At 62.5% G+C, this 16,628-nt stretch overlaps 2 protein-coding genes across 5 annotated transcripts in view; one reads left to right on the top strand and one right to left on the bottom strand.

The window, feature by feature from the left end:
* ARHGAP45 (Rho GTPase activating protein 45) overlaps positions 1-7,632 on the top strand; it is a 20,527-nt gene extending 12,895 nt beyond the window's left edge. For both annotated transcript variants that reach the window (XM_030795765.1, XM_030795764.1), the window contains 12 exons: positions 458-595; positions 683-873; positions 1,010-1,134; positions 1,220-1,297; positions 1,432-1,536; positions 1,638-1,810; positions 2,261-2,449; positions 2,535-2,672; positions 3,604-3,830; positions 3,907-4,117; positions 5,210-5,318; positions 6,699-7,632. In XM_030795765.1, coding sequence (XP_030651625.1) covers positions 458-595; positions 683-873; positions 1,010-1,134; positions 1,220-1,297; positions 1,432-1,536; positions 1,638-1,810; positions 2,261-2,449; positions 2,535-2,672; positions 3,604-3,830; positions 3,907-4,117; positions 5,210-5,318; positions 6,699-7,045 — 2,031 coding nt within the window. In that variant the 3' untranslated portion in view covers positions 7,046-7,632. The remainder of the gene's footprint in view (positions 1-457; positions 596-682; positions 874-1,009; positions 1,135-1,219; positions 1,298-1,431; positions 1,537-1,637; positions 1,811-2,260; positions 2,450-2,534; positions 2,673-3,603; positions 3,831-3,906; positions 4,118-5,209; positions 5,319-6,698) is intronic.
* Positions 6,932-16,628, bottom strand: POLR2E (RNA polymerase II subunit E). Of its 3 annotated transcripts, none has more exons than XM_030795766.1 (8): positions 16,456-16,628; positions 14,805-14,979; positions 13,174-13,289; positions 12,124-12,204; positions 11,308-11,366; positions 11,041-11,119; positions 10,642-10,721; positions 6,932-7,014 (listed from the first exon to the last, which is right to left on the bottom strand). In XM_030795766.1, exons 1-7 carry the CDS (start codon positions 16,510-16,512, stop codon positions 10,656-10,658), a joined length of 633 nt encoding a protein of 210 aa, XP_030651626.1. In that variant the 5' UTR covers positions 16,513-16,628; the 3' UTR covers positions 6,932-7,014; positions 10,642-10,655. The 3 variants fall into 3 exon arrangements, with proteins under 3 accessions (XP_030651626.1, XP_030651627.1, XP_004093285.2); XM_030795767.1 differs by lacking the exon at positions 6,932-7,014 and adding an exon at positions 7,585-7,940; XM_004093237.3 differs by lacking the exon at positions 6,932-7,014 and adding an exon at positions 9,359-9,914.

The raw sequence follows: 16,628 nt of genomic DNA, 5'->3' as shown, positions 1-16,628 counted from the left end.
TGCAGTGAGCCGAGATCGTGCCACTGCACTCCAGCCTGGGTGAAAGAGCGAGACTCCATCTCAAAAAAAAAAAAAAAAAAAAAAAAAAAAAAAAATTAGCCGGGTGTGGTGGGCGGGGGGGCACCTGTAATCCCAGTTACTTGGGAGGCTGAGGCAGGAGAATTGCTTGAACCCAGTAAGTGGAAGTTGCAGTGAGCCAAGATCATACCACTGCACTCCAGCCTGGGCTACAGAGCGAGACTCCGTCTCAAAAAAAAAAAAAAAAAAAAAAAAAGATGGGGGGGTGTCTCCCCATGTTGCTCAGGCTGGTCTCGAACTCCTGGCCTCAACCAAGTCTCCCACTGTGGCCTCCCGAGGCGCTGGGATGACAGGCGTGAGCCCGGCCTCCCTGAGGTTTCTGTCTGAGTCCTGCACCCCAGGCTGAGGCCTCCCTCTGTGTGCCCCGCCCCCACCGCAGGCGGAGGAAGCTATGGCCACCTACCGCACCTGCGTGGCCGACGCGAAGACGCAGAAGCAGGAGCTGGAGGATACCAAGGTGACGGCGCTGCGGCAGATCCAGGAGGTCATCCGGCAGAGCGACCAGACCATCAAGTCGGTGCGTGGGGTGCTCCGGCCGCCCGGGCGGGGATGGTGGACAGGGCGGCCTCCTCCTGACCCCTCCGCTCTCCGGTGCCGCCCGCAGGCCACGATCTCCTACTACCAGATGATGCATATGCAGACGGCGCCGCTGCCCGTGCACTTCCAGATGCTGTGTGAGAGCAGCAAGCTGTATGACCCGGGCCAGCAGTACGCCTCCCACGTGCGCCAGCTGCAGCGGGACCAGGAGCCTGACGTGCACTACGACTTTGAGCCCCACGTCTCCGCCAACGCCTGGTACCGCCACCCAGCCGCCCTCTCCCCAGCGCACAAGGCCCTGCCTGGGAGCCGGGCTTCCCTCTGTCGGGGTCATGAAGATGAAGCTGTCTTGCCCCCCATCACCACCCCTCCTTTTCCTGGTTTCTTTCACTAGGTCCCCCGTCATGCGTGCCCGGAAGAGCAGCTTCAACGTGAGTGATGTGGCGGGGCCCGAGGCTGCTGGGAGCCCCCCAGAAGAAGGCGGGTGCATTGAGGGCGCACCTGCCAAGGAGCACAGGGGTGAGTGTCCGGCCGGGGCCCAGGGGTGGACGCTGGCTCCCTGCGGCCCACCCTGGCCCTTCACCAGAGACGCCTCTTTCTCCAGCCGGGCGAGGACACCAGGTTCACAAGTCATGGCCGCTCTCGACCTCGGACTGTGGGCTGGACCCCGGCCCTGGCGCAGGTGAGGGGGGCTCTCTGGCGGGCTGGGGTATGGAGCTGCCGCCTCTCCTGGGCCTCAGGGTTTCATCACGCACCGGGGTGATGGAGGGGGCCCTCCTGGCTCGGGGAGTCTCAACGGCCCTGATTCCCGCCCAGGAGACTTTAAGAAGTTCGAGCGGACGTCATCCAGTGGTACCATGTCGTCCACGGAGGAGCTGGTGGACCCAGAGGGTGGAGCCGGGGCTTCAGCCTTTGAGCAGGGTGAGGGTCCCCTGACGGGGCTGGAGAGGGGGATTTGGACACAGTCTATGGGCCTGGCCCTAACCTGCCTTGGTGACACCGGCTGCCTGTGCTGCCCGCAGCTGACCTCAACGGCATGACCCCTGAGCTGCCGGTGGCCGTGCCCAGTGGACCGTTCCGCCACGAGGGGCTGTCCAAGGCGGCCCGTACTCACCGGCTCCGGAAGCTCCGCACGCCCGCCAAATGCCGCGAGTGCAACAGCTATGTCTACTTCCAGGGTGCTGAGTGTGAAGAGGTGAGTGGGATGCCCCGACGGACAGCTGGGAGCCTTCGGGAGCCTTTGGGGTGCCCGGCACCGCCAGCCTGTGTGCCCTCAGGAAGGTCCGGCCCAGAGCAGGGCGCAGTCGGGCGCCTTTGGAAGGAAGCAAACGGAGAGGGTGGGGTGGGCTCTTTTAGTTTTGGGGGGCAGGGTTGGCTCTCTGAGGCAGCGAGGCAGGGGGTAGACCTGGAGGGTGAAGAGCCCTGCGGCTGTGGCCAGAAAACCAAAGGGCGGGAAGGAGAGGAGGCCGGAGTGGCAGGCGGGATCACCCCTGGGGTGGAAGCCACGAGCCACTGTCCAGCTTGTGTTTGCAGAAGCTGCCGTGTGGGGGTTGTGGGCGGCCCCGGGGAGGTGGGGTGGAGCTGCTGTGGGCTGCGCTGAGCTAGGCGCCCCGGGGCTGGGCTCACTCACTCTGGCCGCCCCCAGTGCTGCCTGGCCTGCCACAAGAAATGTCTGGAGACGCTGGCCATACAGTGCGGGCACAAGAAGCTGCAGGGCCGCCTGCAGCTGTTCGGCCAGGACTTCAGCTACGCGGCCCGCAGCGCCCCCGACGGCGTGCCCTTCATCGTCAAGAAGTGCGTCTGCGAGATCGAGCGGCGGGCGCTGCGCACCAAGGTGAGGCGGGGGAGGAGGCGGCTCCCAGCGAGGAGGCGGGCGTGGGCCGAGGCTGATGGGCCTCCCCACCCCCGGGCTCCCGCAGGGCATCTACCGGGTCAATGGGGTAAAGACACGCGTGGAGAAGCTGTGCCAGGCCTTCGAGAACGGCAAGGAGCTGGTCGAGCTGTCGCAGGCGTCGCCCCACGACATCAGCAACGTCCTCAAGCTCTACCTGCGTCAGGTTAGACCCACCGGCGGTGGCCAGGCCGAGCCTGGAAGGGGCGTGGCCAGGCCGAGCCTGGAAGGGGCGTGGCCAGGCAGGAGGAGGTGGGCTGGGGGTCCGGGAGCTGGAGGAGGAATGGCGCAAGCGGGGCCTGGGGAGGACAGGGTGGGCGGGACAGTGCCTGGCAGGGCAGGGCTGAGGCTGGGGGCGTGGTCACGGTAGGAGCGGGGCGGGGCCGTTCTGTGGGGAGGCACGGATAGGGACAGGAGGGGCGGGGTGGGGCTTGGTCAGCACGTGGCAGGGGTGTGGCCGCGGCAGAAGCACACCTGACGCTGTGCTGGGGCGGGGGCGGGGGCGGGGCCGGGGCTCGGTGGGGCGTGGTCAGAGCAGGATGGACGTGTTCAGTGCTTGGCAGGGACCCGTATGAGGCTAGGGGCGGGGCTGAGGTTAGACAAGTGCAGGGCTGGGGGTGGGGCCTGGGCTTGGTGGGGCGAGGCTGAGGCAGGGTGAGTGTGACCAGGCCTTGGCATAGGCGGGGCTGGGGCCAGGGGCGTGGTCATCCCCGGGGAAGGGCCGTACTGGGGCTAGGGGCGTGGTCATGTCTGGGGAAGGGCGGAGCTGGGCTGGGATGGGGTGGGACCAGCACTTCGCAGGTGGTGGGGAAGGGGTCTGACTATGCTGAGTACAGCCGGAGCTCGTTGGGGTACCTACAGGGCGGGATGGGCGTGGCCAGAGCGAGAAAGGGAGTGGGGTTGGGGGCGTGGCCCGGGTAGGGGGGGCAGGGCTCATGCTGGGCTGGGAAAGGGGACTGAGGCTGCTCTGGGTGGATCCTGAGCCCGGTGGGGCGTGGCCAGTGCTTGGTGGGGGGGGGGCTGAGGCTGGGGGCGTGGCAGGCACGTGGCGGCTGGGCCCGGCCCACCAACAGCTGCTGACCCTTGACTCTGCACAGCTGCCCGAGCCGCTCATCTCCTTCCGCCTCTACCACGAGCTCGTAGGGCTGGCCAAGGACAGCCTGAAGGCAGAGGCCGAGGCCAAGGCGGCGTCCCGGGGCCGGCAGGACGGCTCGGAGAGCGAGGCAGTGGCGGTGGCCATGGCAGGTCGGCTGCGGGAGCTCCTGCGGGACCTGCCGCCTGAGAACCGGGCCTCGCTGCAGTACCTGCTGCGGCACCTACGCAGGTGAGTCCCCGCATATGGGGTGGAGGGCGCGGGGTCCCGGGAGCCGCTCAGCACCTGGCCCCTGCCCACCCCGCAGGATCGTGGAGGTGGAGCAGGACAACAAGATGACCCCCGGGAACCTGGGCATCGTGTTCGGGCCCACGCTGCTTCGGCCACGGCCCACCGAGGCCACCGTGTCCCTCTCCTCCCTGGTGGATTACCCTCACCAGGCCCGCGTCATCGAGACTCTCATCGTCCACTACGGCCTGGTCTTCGAGGAGGAGCCGGAGGAGACCCCCGGGGGCCAGGTGAGGGTGTGGGCCTGACCAGGGCTGTCCACTCGGGGCTTGGGGAGCAGGGGGCGCTGCTGGGGACAGTCATTGTGGGATGAAGCCCAAGGAACCACAGGGAGATAATTTGGTTTGGACAGGGCTGTTCGGGAGGCCTCTGTCTTTTTGTGTTTTTTACGCAAAGAACACAGCGAGGTCTGCATTGAACTGGCAGAGGTGCAAAGGCTCTGCGGCCGCCCCTCCACTCTCCCTTGGGGCTGGCCTTGGGCCTCACCCTTCAGCCCCAGCTTCCTTCCCCGTTTCCCATCCCGGTGCTGCCTGCAGCCACAAGCTCCACGCTGGCCCGGGTGTCCACAGCCCGCCCGAGCTGCCACTGCACTCCGCTGCGAGGTCAATTGCCCGCTTCAGATTTTCTTTTCTGGGAGTTGTAGTTTCGCTCCTGTTGCCCAGGCCGGAGTGCAGTGGGGCAATCTCAGCCCACCACAACCTCCGCTTCCCAGGTTCAAGTGATTCTCCTGCTTCAGTCTCCCGTGTAGCTGGGACTACAGGCGTCGGCCACCACACCCGGCTAATTTTTGTATTTTCAAGAGATGGGGTATCACTTTGTTGGCCAGGCTGGTTTCGAACTGCTGACCTCAAGTGATCCACACCCCCCTTGGCCTCCTGAAGTGCTGGGATTACAGGTGTGAGCCACTGCACCCGGTGTCTCGTCTTTTTTTCAATCCATCTTCCCTGGGTGTTTAGGGGCTACAGTTTCCCGGGTTTGCTCTTGGCTGAGGACAGACCGCCTGGGGTGTTGCCTCAGGACAGTGGGGCCCGCAGCTCCGACGGTGTCTGTGCTGGGCACGGCCTTTCCATCCTGTGCTCCTCTTGAAGGAGCTTTCGGGAGAAACTCCAGATGGGTTGGGGACAGGAGCAGCCGTCGGTGGCGAGAGGAGTGGACTTTCAGAAATGCCCGTCCTGTGTACCTCGTGGGAATGGCCAGTGTGGTCACAGCCTGGACAGCAGTGGGTGTCAGTAGCTGTTACGGGCTGTGTGGGTGGGTTTGTTAATTTGTAACGTGGAAAATGGAGCCCTGGCCCCTCCCTGACTTCCGTTCTGCCCCTGCAGGACGAGTCATCCAACCAGCGAGCCGAGGTAGTCGTCCAGGTGCCGTACCTGGAGGCGGGCGAGGGGGTGGTCTACCCCCTGCAGGAGGCAGCGGAGGACGGGTGCAGAGGTGAGTGTGTGGCTGCCCGAATGGCCCCAAGGGAGGCTGGGGTGTGCCACCCATGGGCGCAGGTGCCATGACCTAGTTGTGCACACATGGCAGGGTCCACGGCGCGGCACATTCTGTGGATTTCGTCTGCCATGGAGACCACACCTATGAGCTACTCATTCATTTTCCTTTAACCAGCTGCAAAAACAGGCAAGGCAGTGCCTTTTGAGGTGCCTACCCCACTCTCAGAAACCGGTGACATGAACATGGGGCTGATGCCGTCCCCGTGTAAGGCTCCAGGTGCACCAGGCACTGGGCCTGGCTAAGTGCCTTTCCTGCAGGAGCGCCTTTTTCTAGAGAAGGGCGTGGGGCTCGGGGTTTGACCCAGCTGGGTCCAGCGCCACCTGTCAGAGGCAGCTGGCCCTGAGTGCTGCATCTAGTTTCAGGACACCTGTGTTAGTCTGTTTTCACAGTGCTGATAAATAAATACCTGAGGCTGGGCACGGTGGCTCACGCCTGTAATCCCAGCACTTTGGGAGGACAAGGTGGATCACTTGAGGTCAGGAGTTCAAGACCAACCTGACCAACATGGTGAAATCCCGTCTCTACTAAAAATACAAAAATTAGCCAGCTGTGGTGGAGGGCACCTGTAATCCCAGCTACTCAGGAGGCTGAGGCAGGAGAATCGCTTGAACCAGGGAGGCAGAGGTTGCAGTGAGCCAAGATGGTGCCATTGCACTGCAGCCCGGGCAACAGAGTGAGACTCTCTCAAAAAGAAAAACCTGAGACTGGGCAATTTGCAAAAGAGGTTTAATGGAGTTAGAGTTCCTTGTAGCTGGGGAGGCCTCACAATCATGGCAGAAAGCGAGGAGGAGCAAGTCATGTCTTGCATGGATGGCGGCAGGCAAAGGGAGAGCTTGTGTTGGGAAACTCCAGTTTTTAGACCATCAGATCTTGTGAAACCCATTTACTATCACGAGAATAGCCCAGGAAAGACCCACCTCCACGATTCAACTGTCTCCCACTAGGTCCCTCCCACAACACGTTCACTGTCACAAGAACAGCCCAGGAAAGACCCCATGATTCAACCATTCTCCACCAGGTCCCTCCCACAACATGTGGGAATTATGGGAGCTACAAAATGAGGTTTGGGTGGGGACACAGAGCCAGACCCTATCAACACCCCTCTCCTTTCTCCTTCCCTGTTTCTCCCCTTCTCTCTCCCCCCTCCTCCTCCCCCCCTCCCCCCTCCTCCCTCCTCCTTTCCCCCCCTCCTCCTCTCCCCCATCTGTTTGTCACTCCCCTTGTCTCTCTTATCTCCCTTCCATCTGTCTCTCTTCCATCTCCTGTCTCTCTCTGTCCCCCATCTGTGTCTCCTCCATCTCTGTCTCCCTTTCTCAGAATCCCGAGTTGTGTCCAACGATTCAGACTCGGACCTAGAGGAGGCCTCCGAGCTGCTGTCCTCATCAGAGGCCAGTGCCCTGCGCCACCTCAGCTTCCTGGAGCAGCAGCAGAGTGAGGCCAGCCTAGAGGAGGCTTCTGGCAGCCACAGCGGCAGTGAGGAGCAGCTGGAGACCACGGCCCAGGAGGACGGGGATGAGGACGAGGACGGCCCGGCCCAGCAGCTCTCAGGATTCAACACCAACCAGTCCAACAACGTGCTGCAGACCCCACTGCCCCCCGTGAGGCTCCGTGGCGGGCGGATCACGCTGGGCTCCTGCAGGGAGAGGCAGCCGGAATTCGTGTGAGCTGGGGTGGGGCTGGGACCATAGGTGGCTTCTCTCTTGCCTGCTCCTGTCCCTCCAGCGTGTCTCCTGAACCACGGCATAGCTTAGCTGCGCCGTCCTGGGGTCGCTGCCGAGAGCACCTGGACTTTGATGTCCCAACAGCATGCGCCTCCTCCCAGAGGCTTCCAGGAGCACGAAAGCCTTGGGGCACAGGAGTGTGAGCTCAGCTGAGCTGGGGACACTGTCTTGTGAAGTCGCAGTGGCCTTGTCGGTGCCCACAAGGCTGTGTGGATGGAGGAAGCTGTCCCTGCCCGGTGCATCCCCCTGATCATCACAGGGACAGCAGGCCCTGCCCCGCCCTCTCCTCACAGGTCTGTTGCGGGGACTCCAGAAACCATTCTGGGAGGCGTGGTTGGGGGTGGAGGCTGGGGTTGGGTGCAGTTTCCAGGGTGCAGTACAGCAGGGCCTGAACACTGGCCCTGGACTGCCTTTTCCAGAACAGCAGGTGTGGCCACCGGGGCTTAGGTGCACAGTGGGGTCTCTCGGAAGCCACCGTGTAGTTCTTTCACAGGCATGTTTATTTTGCTGAAATAAAGTTTTTAATCGGGTCTGTTTTCTGTGGCAGCTGCAAGCTTGGAAGAAGGGGACAGAGAAAGCCCCGTAGCGTGGCCCTGGGCCTCCTCCCAGGGGAGGGATGTGTGAGGAAGGGAAGCCTGCTCCATGGGGCCCCACGAGGTGGGAGCCCAGGTGGTCTTCACCACAGGCTGTGCAGACGGGCATCGAATGACCACGTCATGTCCACCTGCAGTCCAGGAAAACGTTCCAGATGACGGACGTGTTCTCCAGCTCTAAGGTTCCGAACGCCAGCCCCACATGGCCACCAAGCACTGGAAACGTGGCACATGCGCCTGTGGAACTGCATTTTTTTTTTTTGAGACAGGGTGTGACCCTGTGGCCCAGGCTGGAGTACAGTAGCACAATCGTAGCTCACTGCAGCCTTGGCCTCCTGGGCTCAAATGATCCTCCCGCCTCAGCCTCCCAAAGTGTTGGGATTCCAGGTGTGAGCCACTGTGCCCAGGTAATCTAAGTTTTTTGTAGAGGTGGGGGTTTCTCTGTGTTGCCCAGGCTGGTCTTTTAACTCCTGAGCTCAAGCAATCCTCCCCACTTAAGCCTCACTGCAACCTCCACCTCCTGGGTTCAGATGATTTTCCTGCCTCAGCTCCCAAGTAGCTAGGATTACAGGCATGTGCCACCACGCCCAGGTAATTTTTGTATTTTTAGTAGAGACAGGGTTTTGCCAGGCTGGTCTTGAACACCTGACCTCAGGTGATCTGCCCACCTCAGCCTCCCAAAGTGCTGGGATTACAGGCGTGAGCCACCACGCCCGGCCACCTCCAGAATTTTCTCATCTTCCCAAAATAAGACTGCACATGGCCGGGCGCAGTGGCTCACGCCTGTAATCCCAGCACTTTGGGAGGCCAAGGCCGGTGGACCACGAGGTCAGCAGATCGAGACCACGGTGAAACCCCGTCTCTACTAAAAATACAAAAAATTAGCCAGGCGCAGTGGTGGGCGCCTGTAGTCCCAGCTACTCGGAGAGGCTGAGGCAGGAGAATGGCGTGAACCCGGGAGGCGGAGCTTGCAGTGAGCCGAGATCGTGCCACTGCACTCCAGCCTGGGGGACACAGCAAGACTCCCTCTCAAAAAAAAAAAAAGACTGTGCACATGACACACAGTGTCCCCAGCCCCTGGAGCCCCCATCCTACTTCCGGTCTCTGACTCTAGCAACCTCCTAGGAGTGACATCAGTATTTGTCCCTTCGTGTCTGGCTTGCTTTGGCCAAGACAATCTTGAAAAAAATCCATTTGGAGAGAAGGGGAAGCACTGTCCCCGTCACACACGCCGTCCGTGGCCCAGGGATCTGGGGACCCTGCTCCACAGAGCAGTGGACGCATGATGATAGACCACCGATCGCACAAAGATGAATTACATCTTAATAAAGCTGTTGTGAAATAAACACATGCGGCAGGCGAGGCCTTCTGAAATCAGACAGTAAGCCAAGGGGGAAGTAGAGCCAGATCCCAAACGTCTATACGAGGAACTGGCCACAAACCACAGCTGCACAAGACAGAGAACGCCACACCCTCACGCACCGGAAGGGAAGAGAGACAGACATGCTCACACCTGATCCAGGAGCAAGAAGTGGGAGGGCAGGGCGAGGGCCTGGGGAGGCACTGACCCCTGAAGCCAGAGAAAGCCAGCGCGAGGAGGGCGCACCTGCCAAGCTGACCTCGTGTGCTGGGGCTGAGGTAAGGCCACCTGCTGGAAACCTTGTTAGTCAGCCTGGTTTCTCTATCAAGCAAATTTATTTGCTCAAAACATCTTTAACGTTTGAAAACACCCAACCTCCTACAACAACTGAAGTCCAGGGCTGGAATCCTGCACCCTGGTGGCTTGAGCGCGTGCACGGCTGTGAGTAAGGAGCCAAGGCTGGGCGGGGACCACCACGCATCAGGGCCCCCGAGGGAGGGAAGACGAGGGGTGGAAGGCTGACAGCCCAGAAGGAAGCAGTGGCTGGTGGGAGACCCAGACCCCAAACCGCCAACACAGGGGACCCAGCGTGGTCTGGGTGAGGACCCGGCACCAGCTGCCCCCACTCTGGGGGCCTTGTCCCTTCTGAGGCTGCATCTCGCACAAATCCACAGGTGAATGGGGCGAGCTGGGCCACAGGAAGCCTCACCCCAGGACAGGAGAACTTGGGTGGAGGCCACCTGCCTTGGGGAGTCCAGAGGAGCAGCAGCCAGGAGAGCTGGGGGGCCGGATTCTGGCAGGGCAGGGGCGTTCGTCCTGCAGGGATGGGGGTCACTGCCTGTGTGTCCGCCTCTAGGGGCTGGGAAAGAGGGGGAGGGTGGTCACACGAGAGGGGCAGATCCAGTGTGCCCGGGACAGCCCAATGCCCACTGAGCGTGAGGGGGTGCGGGAGGCCTGGCAGGAGGAGGTCCACGCCACAGTGCAGAGGCTGGGTGGCTCACTTGTGCCCAGCAGTCACAGAGGCGTGGGCAGTAGCTCTAACCTCAAAGGAACTGTGCCAGCGTCAGACCAGGCCGAGCCCCACCACTGGGCTGAGTGTGAAGTGGGGCGGCCTGCCAGGACAGCACCTCGCCCTGACCAGAGTCCAGGGGAAGCTGGGAGGCTCTCGCCCTGGGCAGAGGCTGTCCCGCTCCTGAGACTCCGGCTAGTCCCTCCCAAGGTGCCCACTCAGGGAAGGGCTGGCCTGAAGCTCTGGGGTCTCTGGGCAGGTTTCTAAACCCTCTTCTGGAAAGCCCTGCCGCGCACCTACCATGCAGGGGAACATCTCCCGCTTCTAAGGTGGGGCAGCGGCGGGAGAGACACATGCCCCGCACACCAGGACTCCCTTCCAGGCGCAGAATCCCAGGAGCTGCAGCCTGCGGTCGGGTGGGGTCTGGGGGTGTCCTGGGAGCGCCTGGTGGCCCAGCTGGGCTGGTGCTAGGAGGGGCTTGCTGCTGGACGAGGCAAGAACAGCCCTGCACACCGACGGAGGGGATGACATCCCTGCCTCTGACCCCACCTCGGTGCCTGTCCCTCAGCCGTCTCACCTGTCAGGTGGCAGCTACTGCACCAGCCGGTAGGTGATGTACCTGCCCGCCGTCTCACTGGGCCGGATGATCTTCACCACCTGCAGGGGCAGAGAGCAGGGGCTGCGAATGCTTGAGGGGCCTCACTGCAGTCACCAGACAGCAGGCGGGCAGCACACGGGCTGGGGATGGGCGGCAGGGGTCTGAGATGCTGACCCCGGGCTCCCTGGGAACCTGGGTCACGCTCTTCTGTAGGCCCAGTGGCCCTGGCTTTAAGAGGGGGAGATTGGGGGTGTGGTCTCGAGGTCCCCTCCAGGCACTGGGTCAAGGGGGAGGGGCTGTCGGGGAGGGACAGAAGCCCGCTTCTCCGAGCGGTCAGCTCAGAGCAGCCCCAGGGCCCCTTCTCCTCGCAGGGCTCACCTGCCCACGCTTTATCCCAAAGTAGCGCGCCACAGGGTCCCCCGCCTGGATCCTGGGCAGCTGGTTCTCTCGGAGCTTACTGTGAAGCAGGGTCAGGAAAATGCCAGATAGGGCCGGGGGGCGGGGGGGGGAGGAGGGAGAGGGAGAGGAGAGGAGAGAGAGAGAGAGAGAGAGAGACAGACAGACAGAAGACAGAGAGACAGACAGACAGACGCGGAAGTCTCGAGGGACAGGGAGGGGCGGGGCCCGTGGGGCTGGAAAGGATACTATCGGGCCAGCAGCTCTGTCACCTCCTCCTTGGTCATGACGACGTGCTCAGGGACTAGCTGCCGAGAGAGGAAGTCACCAGGCATCACCAAGGGCTGGTCAGACGCCACGTGGCTCCCAGATGCCACCACAGCCCCTGCGCCTCCAGACGGACAAGAGCCCTGAATCCCACCCCGATCCCCAGCACTCAGGGAGCCCACCCACCACACCCGGCTCCACAGGCGGGGGACGGAGTCACAGCTCCTGGAGCTTGTGAGGCAGATGGGCCGGGCACAGCCACCTCCTGCTGGCACTCCTCCTGTCCCAGCACTAGGGTCCCTCCACACTCCCAGCAGTCCCGATTCTACAGGCTGGGGTGGGCCTGGGGATCTGAGTTTCTTTTTTTTTTTTTTTTGAGACGGAGTCTTGCTCTGTCTCCCAGGCTGGAGTGCAGTGATGCGATCTCAGCTCCCCGAGTAGCTGGGACTACAGGCGCCCGCCACCACGCCCGGCTAATTTTTTGTATTTTCAGTAGAGAGGGGGGTTTCACCGCGTTAGCCAGGCTGGTCTCGATCTCCTGACCTCGTGATCCGCCCGCCTCAGCCTCCCACAGTGCTGGAATTACAGGTGGAGCCGCCGCACCCGGCCGGGATGTGCATTTCTAGGAAGCTCCCGGGTTCGGCTGCTGCAGGCCCAGGGCCACCCTTTGAGAACCCAGTCCTCCATGCACTAATGGGAACGCCCGCCCTGCGCCCCAGATCCCACATCTTTCTGGCCACCCGCAAACCCTGCATCTCTGCCGGCCCCACGCAGGCGGGACTCGCGGCGGGCGCCCACCTCGTGCTCCGTGATGTTGATGAGCAGCTCCTGCTGCAGAAACTGCTCCAGGATGTACTTGGGGGCCATGTCGACCAGGGACTGGAAGAGAGTGGCTCTCAGGCACGGCCTGGAGAGGCCCAGACGACCCGAACTCCATTTCCTGCCTCAGGCTACCTGGGGCTTACTCACGTGCTCCAACACCACACCCATGTCAAAAATCAGAAAACCCCACCGCCAGCCCAGGAGCCTTGAACAGCCCGCCCCTCCCCAGCCTCTCTGCTCATCGAGGGCCTCCTGTCACGAGCAGTGATGAGGCCGTGGAAACTCGGATGTGTTTCCATCCGTCACACGCCTCCAGGGGCGGCCCTCAGAGCTGGCAGGGCGACCTCTTCCCCATACAGGGGTGCTGCTTTGTGTGGCTGCGTGAACCCCGCAGCTGGTGGGCTGGGGACTAAACCGCTCTGCTGACTGCCCGTCACGGCATGGCAGCCTGGCTCAGGAGTGTCCAACAGACAGACGGGGAACACGGATAGGCCCCTGGAGGACCCCGTGCCGGGCCTCCTCGGCAAGTTCCCCTGGACATCAGCTCAGGACAAAGTACCTCCGGCTCCTGGAATCTGCACCAGGCCGAGGGCTGGAGCCCACAGGAGCTGGCAAGAAGCACAGTGCCCTCCGCCCTGACGCCCCTCCTGAGAGCTGGGGGAAGATGGCGGCTGCCTGGGGTGGGGCTGGGGTCAGCAGCGGGGCCCATGGACGGATGAGAACGGCGGCTGCCTGGGGTGAGGCCCATGGATGGGGGAGGACCGCGGCTGCCTGGGGTGAGGCCCACGGACGCAGTGGGAGGGAGGCAGTCGGGGCTTGCCGGACATCCCGGCCACATCCTCCAGGGCACCCTAGCTGGCCTGGCCCAAAGCCCAAGGCACATGGGCCGCCTGTGGGTACTGCTGGCAGAAGGAGGCTGGGGAGGGAGAGAGGCTGGCGGGGTGGGCCGGGGCAGGGGTGCCCACCTGCTCGGGGGAGGAGGCTGGGGAGGGAGAGAGGCTGGTGGGGCGGGGCGGGGGTGCCCACCTGCTTGGCGGAGGGTGTCATGCCCTGCTGCACCACGATGAGGGCCCGCGTGATGTTCTCCTCCTGCATGCGCTGGCAGTACACCTTGATGGTCTTGATGCCCACCTTGGGCTCCTCTGCAGACAGAGAGTGTGCTGGCCTGCACCACCCTGGGCCCTCCTGGCCCTCGCCCACCCAGACCCCAGAGCACCCGGGTTCCAGCCCCATTCCACACAGGTGCTTCTCCCGCTCGGGCCTCGGCTTCCGCGTTTGCAAAACGAGGCCTGAGTTGCAGGATCCCAGGACAGGGGAAGAGAGGGCTGAAACCTCTTATTCACCCGGAGACAGGGACAGGGGGCTGACACCCCTCAGTCACCCAGAGACCAGGGAGAGGCAGAGACCTTCGACTCTGAGAGGCTCCCACCCTGGGCAGTTCTGGGGAGGCGGGTGACTCAGCACCAACCTCTCCAACAAGCACACCTCACGCCCCAGGACGCTCTCTTTAAGAAGCATCACCTGAGGCAGGGTGCGGTGGCTCACACCTGTAATCCTAGCACTTTGGGAGGCTGCGGCAGGTAGATCACTTGAAGTCAGGAGCTCTAAACCAGCCTGGCCAACGTGGTGAAACCCGGTCTCTATTAACAATACAGGCCGGGCTTGGTGGCTCACACCTGTAATCCCAGTGCTTTGGGAGGCCGAGGCGGGCGGATCACCTGAAGTCAGGAGTTTGAAAGCAGCCTGGCCAACATGGTGAAACCTCATCTCTACTAAAATACAAAGACAAAATGGCCAGGTGTGGTGGTGGGTGCCTGTAATCTCAGCTACTCAAGCTGAGGCAGGAGAATCGCTTAAACTCGGGAGGTGGAGGCTGCAGCAAGCCGAGATGCCACCACTGCACTCCAGCCTGGGCGACAGAATGAGACTCTTATTTCAAAAAAAAAAAAAAAAAAAAAAAAAAAAAAAAACCAGCAGCGTCACCAGGTCCACTTGGCAGACATGCTCCGTCACCCCACTGATTAATTTTGGGCGCAGGGCTGTGCCCCTAAGGCGCTTGCAATCCCCCAACCGCTGAGGGCTTTACAGCCATACTGGGGAGGCAGACAGGTGGGGAGACTTCCGCAAAGCAGGTGCTGAAACCGAGGGTCCCAGGGGTCCTGGGAAAAGAGGCCCGAGCACAAGCTCGAGGGACGAGTAGCAGACGCTGACAGGGGAGAGGGGGCATGGGGTGCGGAGGAATGGGCTGGGGCGGGCAGGGGCCGCAGCTTACAAGGAGGCTGCGCTGACCCAGACGGGGCCTCCTGGGCCAGGCCAAGAAGCTGGAAGTGCACCCAACGGCCATGATGGGGGAGCCAAGGGACACAGGTAGGGCAAAGGTCATGCGGGGCTGGGGGTGAGTGGGGAGGCCCTTGTGACTCTCCTGGTTGGCGGGAAGAGAGAAGGGGACTGAGAGGGAAACTAGAAAGAGGCTGCGCATGAGAGGGGTCAGAGGTCAATGGCATCGCCCACAGTAAGGAAGGGGAGGGGAGTTTTCCTCCCAGGCTGGCCACAGACAAATGCTGGGCACCAAGCGAGTGGGGGTGGGTGCTAGTGGCCGGCTCCTCAGCAGGCGCTCGGGTGGCTCCACCGAAACTTCCCCGGGACCCGCTGCTCACCTGGAAAGAACACAAACATCTGGTCGGTGGGGTCATCGTTGTGGGCCACCAGCACGGTGAGGTCCGTGCGCCGCGGCCGCCCCTCACTCGGCTTGTCCCCAAATTGGGCTTTGAACTCCTCCAGGGTCTGGTCAAGCTCGTCCTGGGTCACCAGGTAGCCACGGTCGTGGCACAGCTGCAGAGAGAAAGAACCAGCTGACCCCAGGGCAGAGAAAGGAATGCGGCCAGAGCTCGTGACCCGGAAGTCAGACCTGCGGCTGCTGCAGAGGACAGAGGTGAACAGCAAACAGGCTGAACACTCACTGTGTATCCCATGACAGCCACCCCGGCCCCCACAGCCCCATACCACAGGATGGGACCAGTGTGATCCTGAGAGGCTCGCAGAGATGTCCAGCCTTGACCAAGACCGTCTGTCCATCCAGCCTCACAGGAACCTGGCAGGGAGCAAAGTCCTCCAAACCACTTTGCAGAGCTACCCTAAAGGCAGGGACAAAGGCGGGGCGCAGAGGCTCACGCCCGTGAACCCAGTGCTTAGGAAGGCCGAGGCTGGAGGATTGCTTGAGGCCAGATAAAGAATGCAGTGAGCTATGATTGCACCACTGCACTGCAACCTGGGCGACAGAGTGAAACCCTATCTCTTAAAAAAGACAAAGACCAGGCCGGGCGCGGTGGCTCACGCCTGTAATCCCAACACTTTGGGAGGCCGAGGCGGGCGGATCACGAGGTCAGGAGATCGAGACCATCCTGGCTAACACGGTGAAACCCCGTCTCTACTAAAAATACAAAAAATTAGCCGGGCGTGTTGGCGGGCGCCTGTAGTCCCAGCTACTCGGGAGGCTGAGGCAGGAGAATGGCGTGAACCCGGGAGGCGGAGCTTGTAGTGAGCTGAGATCGCGCCATTGCACTCCAGCCTGGGCGACAGCGAGACTCTGTCTCAAAAAAAAAAAAAAAAAAAAAAAGACAGGGACCGAAACAGATGTGACTTCAGGCTGACAATGTTTGAAGCCCGGAGGAAGGAGAATCAGGCTGCGGGGGGCTTCGCTGAGGACAAGGGCAAGGGGTGGGAAGCAAGACAAAGCAAAAGCTCTCAAACGGCCCCAATGGCTGAGGCAGGACCCTGAACCGCAGGCCCTCCCGGCTTCCAAACCGGACTCGGCTCAGCAGCCTCCATCTGCCCCAGACCCCAAGGCACGGGTTCCGAGCTCCACGTCCCCATCGAAAGCCCCAGCTCGCCCGCTGCTTCCCAACCACCAACTCTGCCAGCCTCGGATGCTGAGACTCCCTGGGGTTCAGGACGCAAGGACAAACGGCGACGCTGAATCACAGTGAGGGGCAGAGTCCGGGGGCGTCCCCCCGTCCCCATTGGCAGCTTCCTCCTCCTCTCGCCGTCATGCGCGCCGCACCAGCCCGAGCCGCCCACCCACCCCTAAGCCCCGCACCCAGACGTCTCGAAACCCCCTCCCTTCCCCGCTGCCGGCTCAGGTCGGGTCCAGCGCCTGGTATCCCCGGCGGCCTCGGGGCCTCCCGTATCGGCCCGGCCCTTCGTCCCTACTGCTCCGACGGGAGTACAAGGAGACGCCGAGCTCGACCCCACCTCGGGCCCCTGCACCCGCCGCCCGCGCCCCCACCCCCAACACCACGCGCGGCTCACCTGCATGATGGTCTTGCGGATTTTCCAGAGCCGGTACGTCTCCTCCTCGTCGTCCATGGCCGCCGGCGCTCGCACCCCTTACGCGTGCGAGAGAACCCGCGCGGAATGCGCCTGCGCCGAATCCGACTCAGGCCCCCTCCACCTAACCCCGCCCCGCGCTGGGCTGTCGTCGG

The sequence above is a fragment of the Nomascus leucogenys genome, chromosome 17, assembly GCF_006542625.1.
Source record: "Nomascus leucogenys isolate Asia chromosome 17, Asia_NLE_v1, whole genome shotgun sequence".
Lineage (NCBI taxonomy): Eukaryota > Metazoa > Chordata > Mammalia > Primates > Hylobatidae > Nomascus > Nomascus leucogenys.
This window is presented reverse-complemented; position numbering and strand designations above follow the sequence as displayed.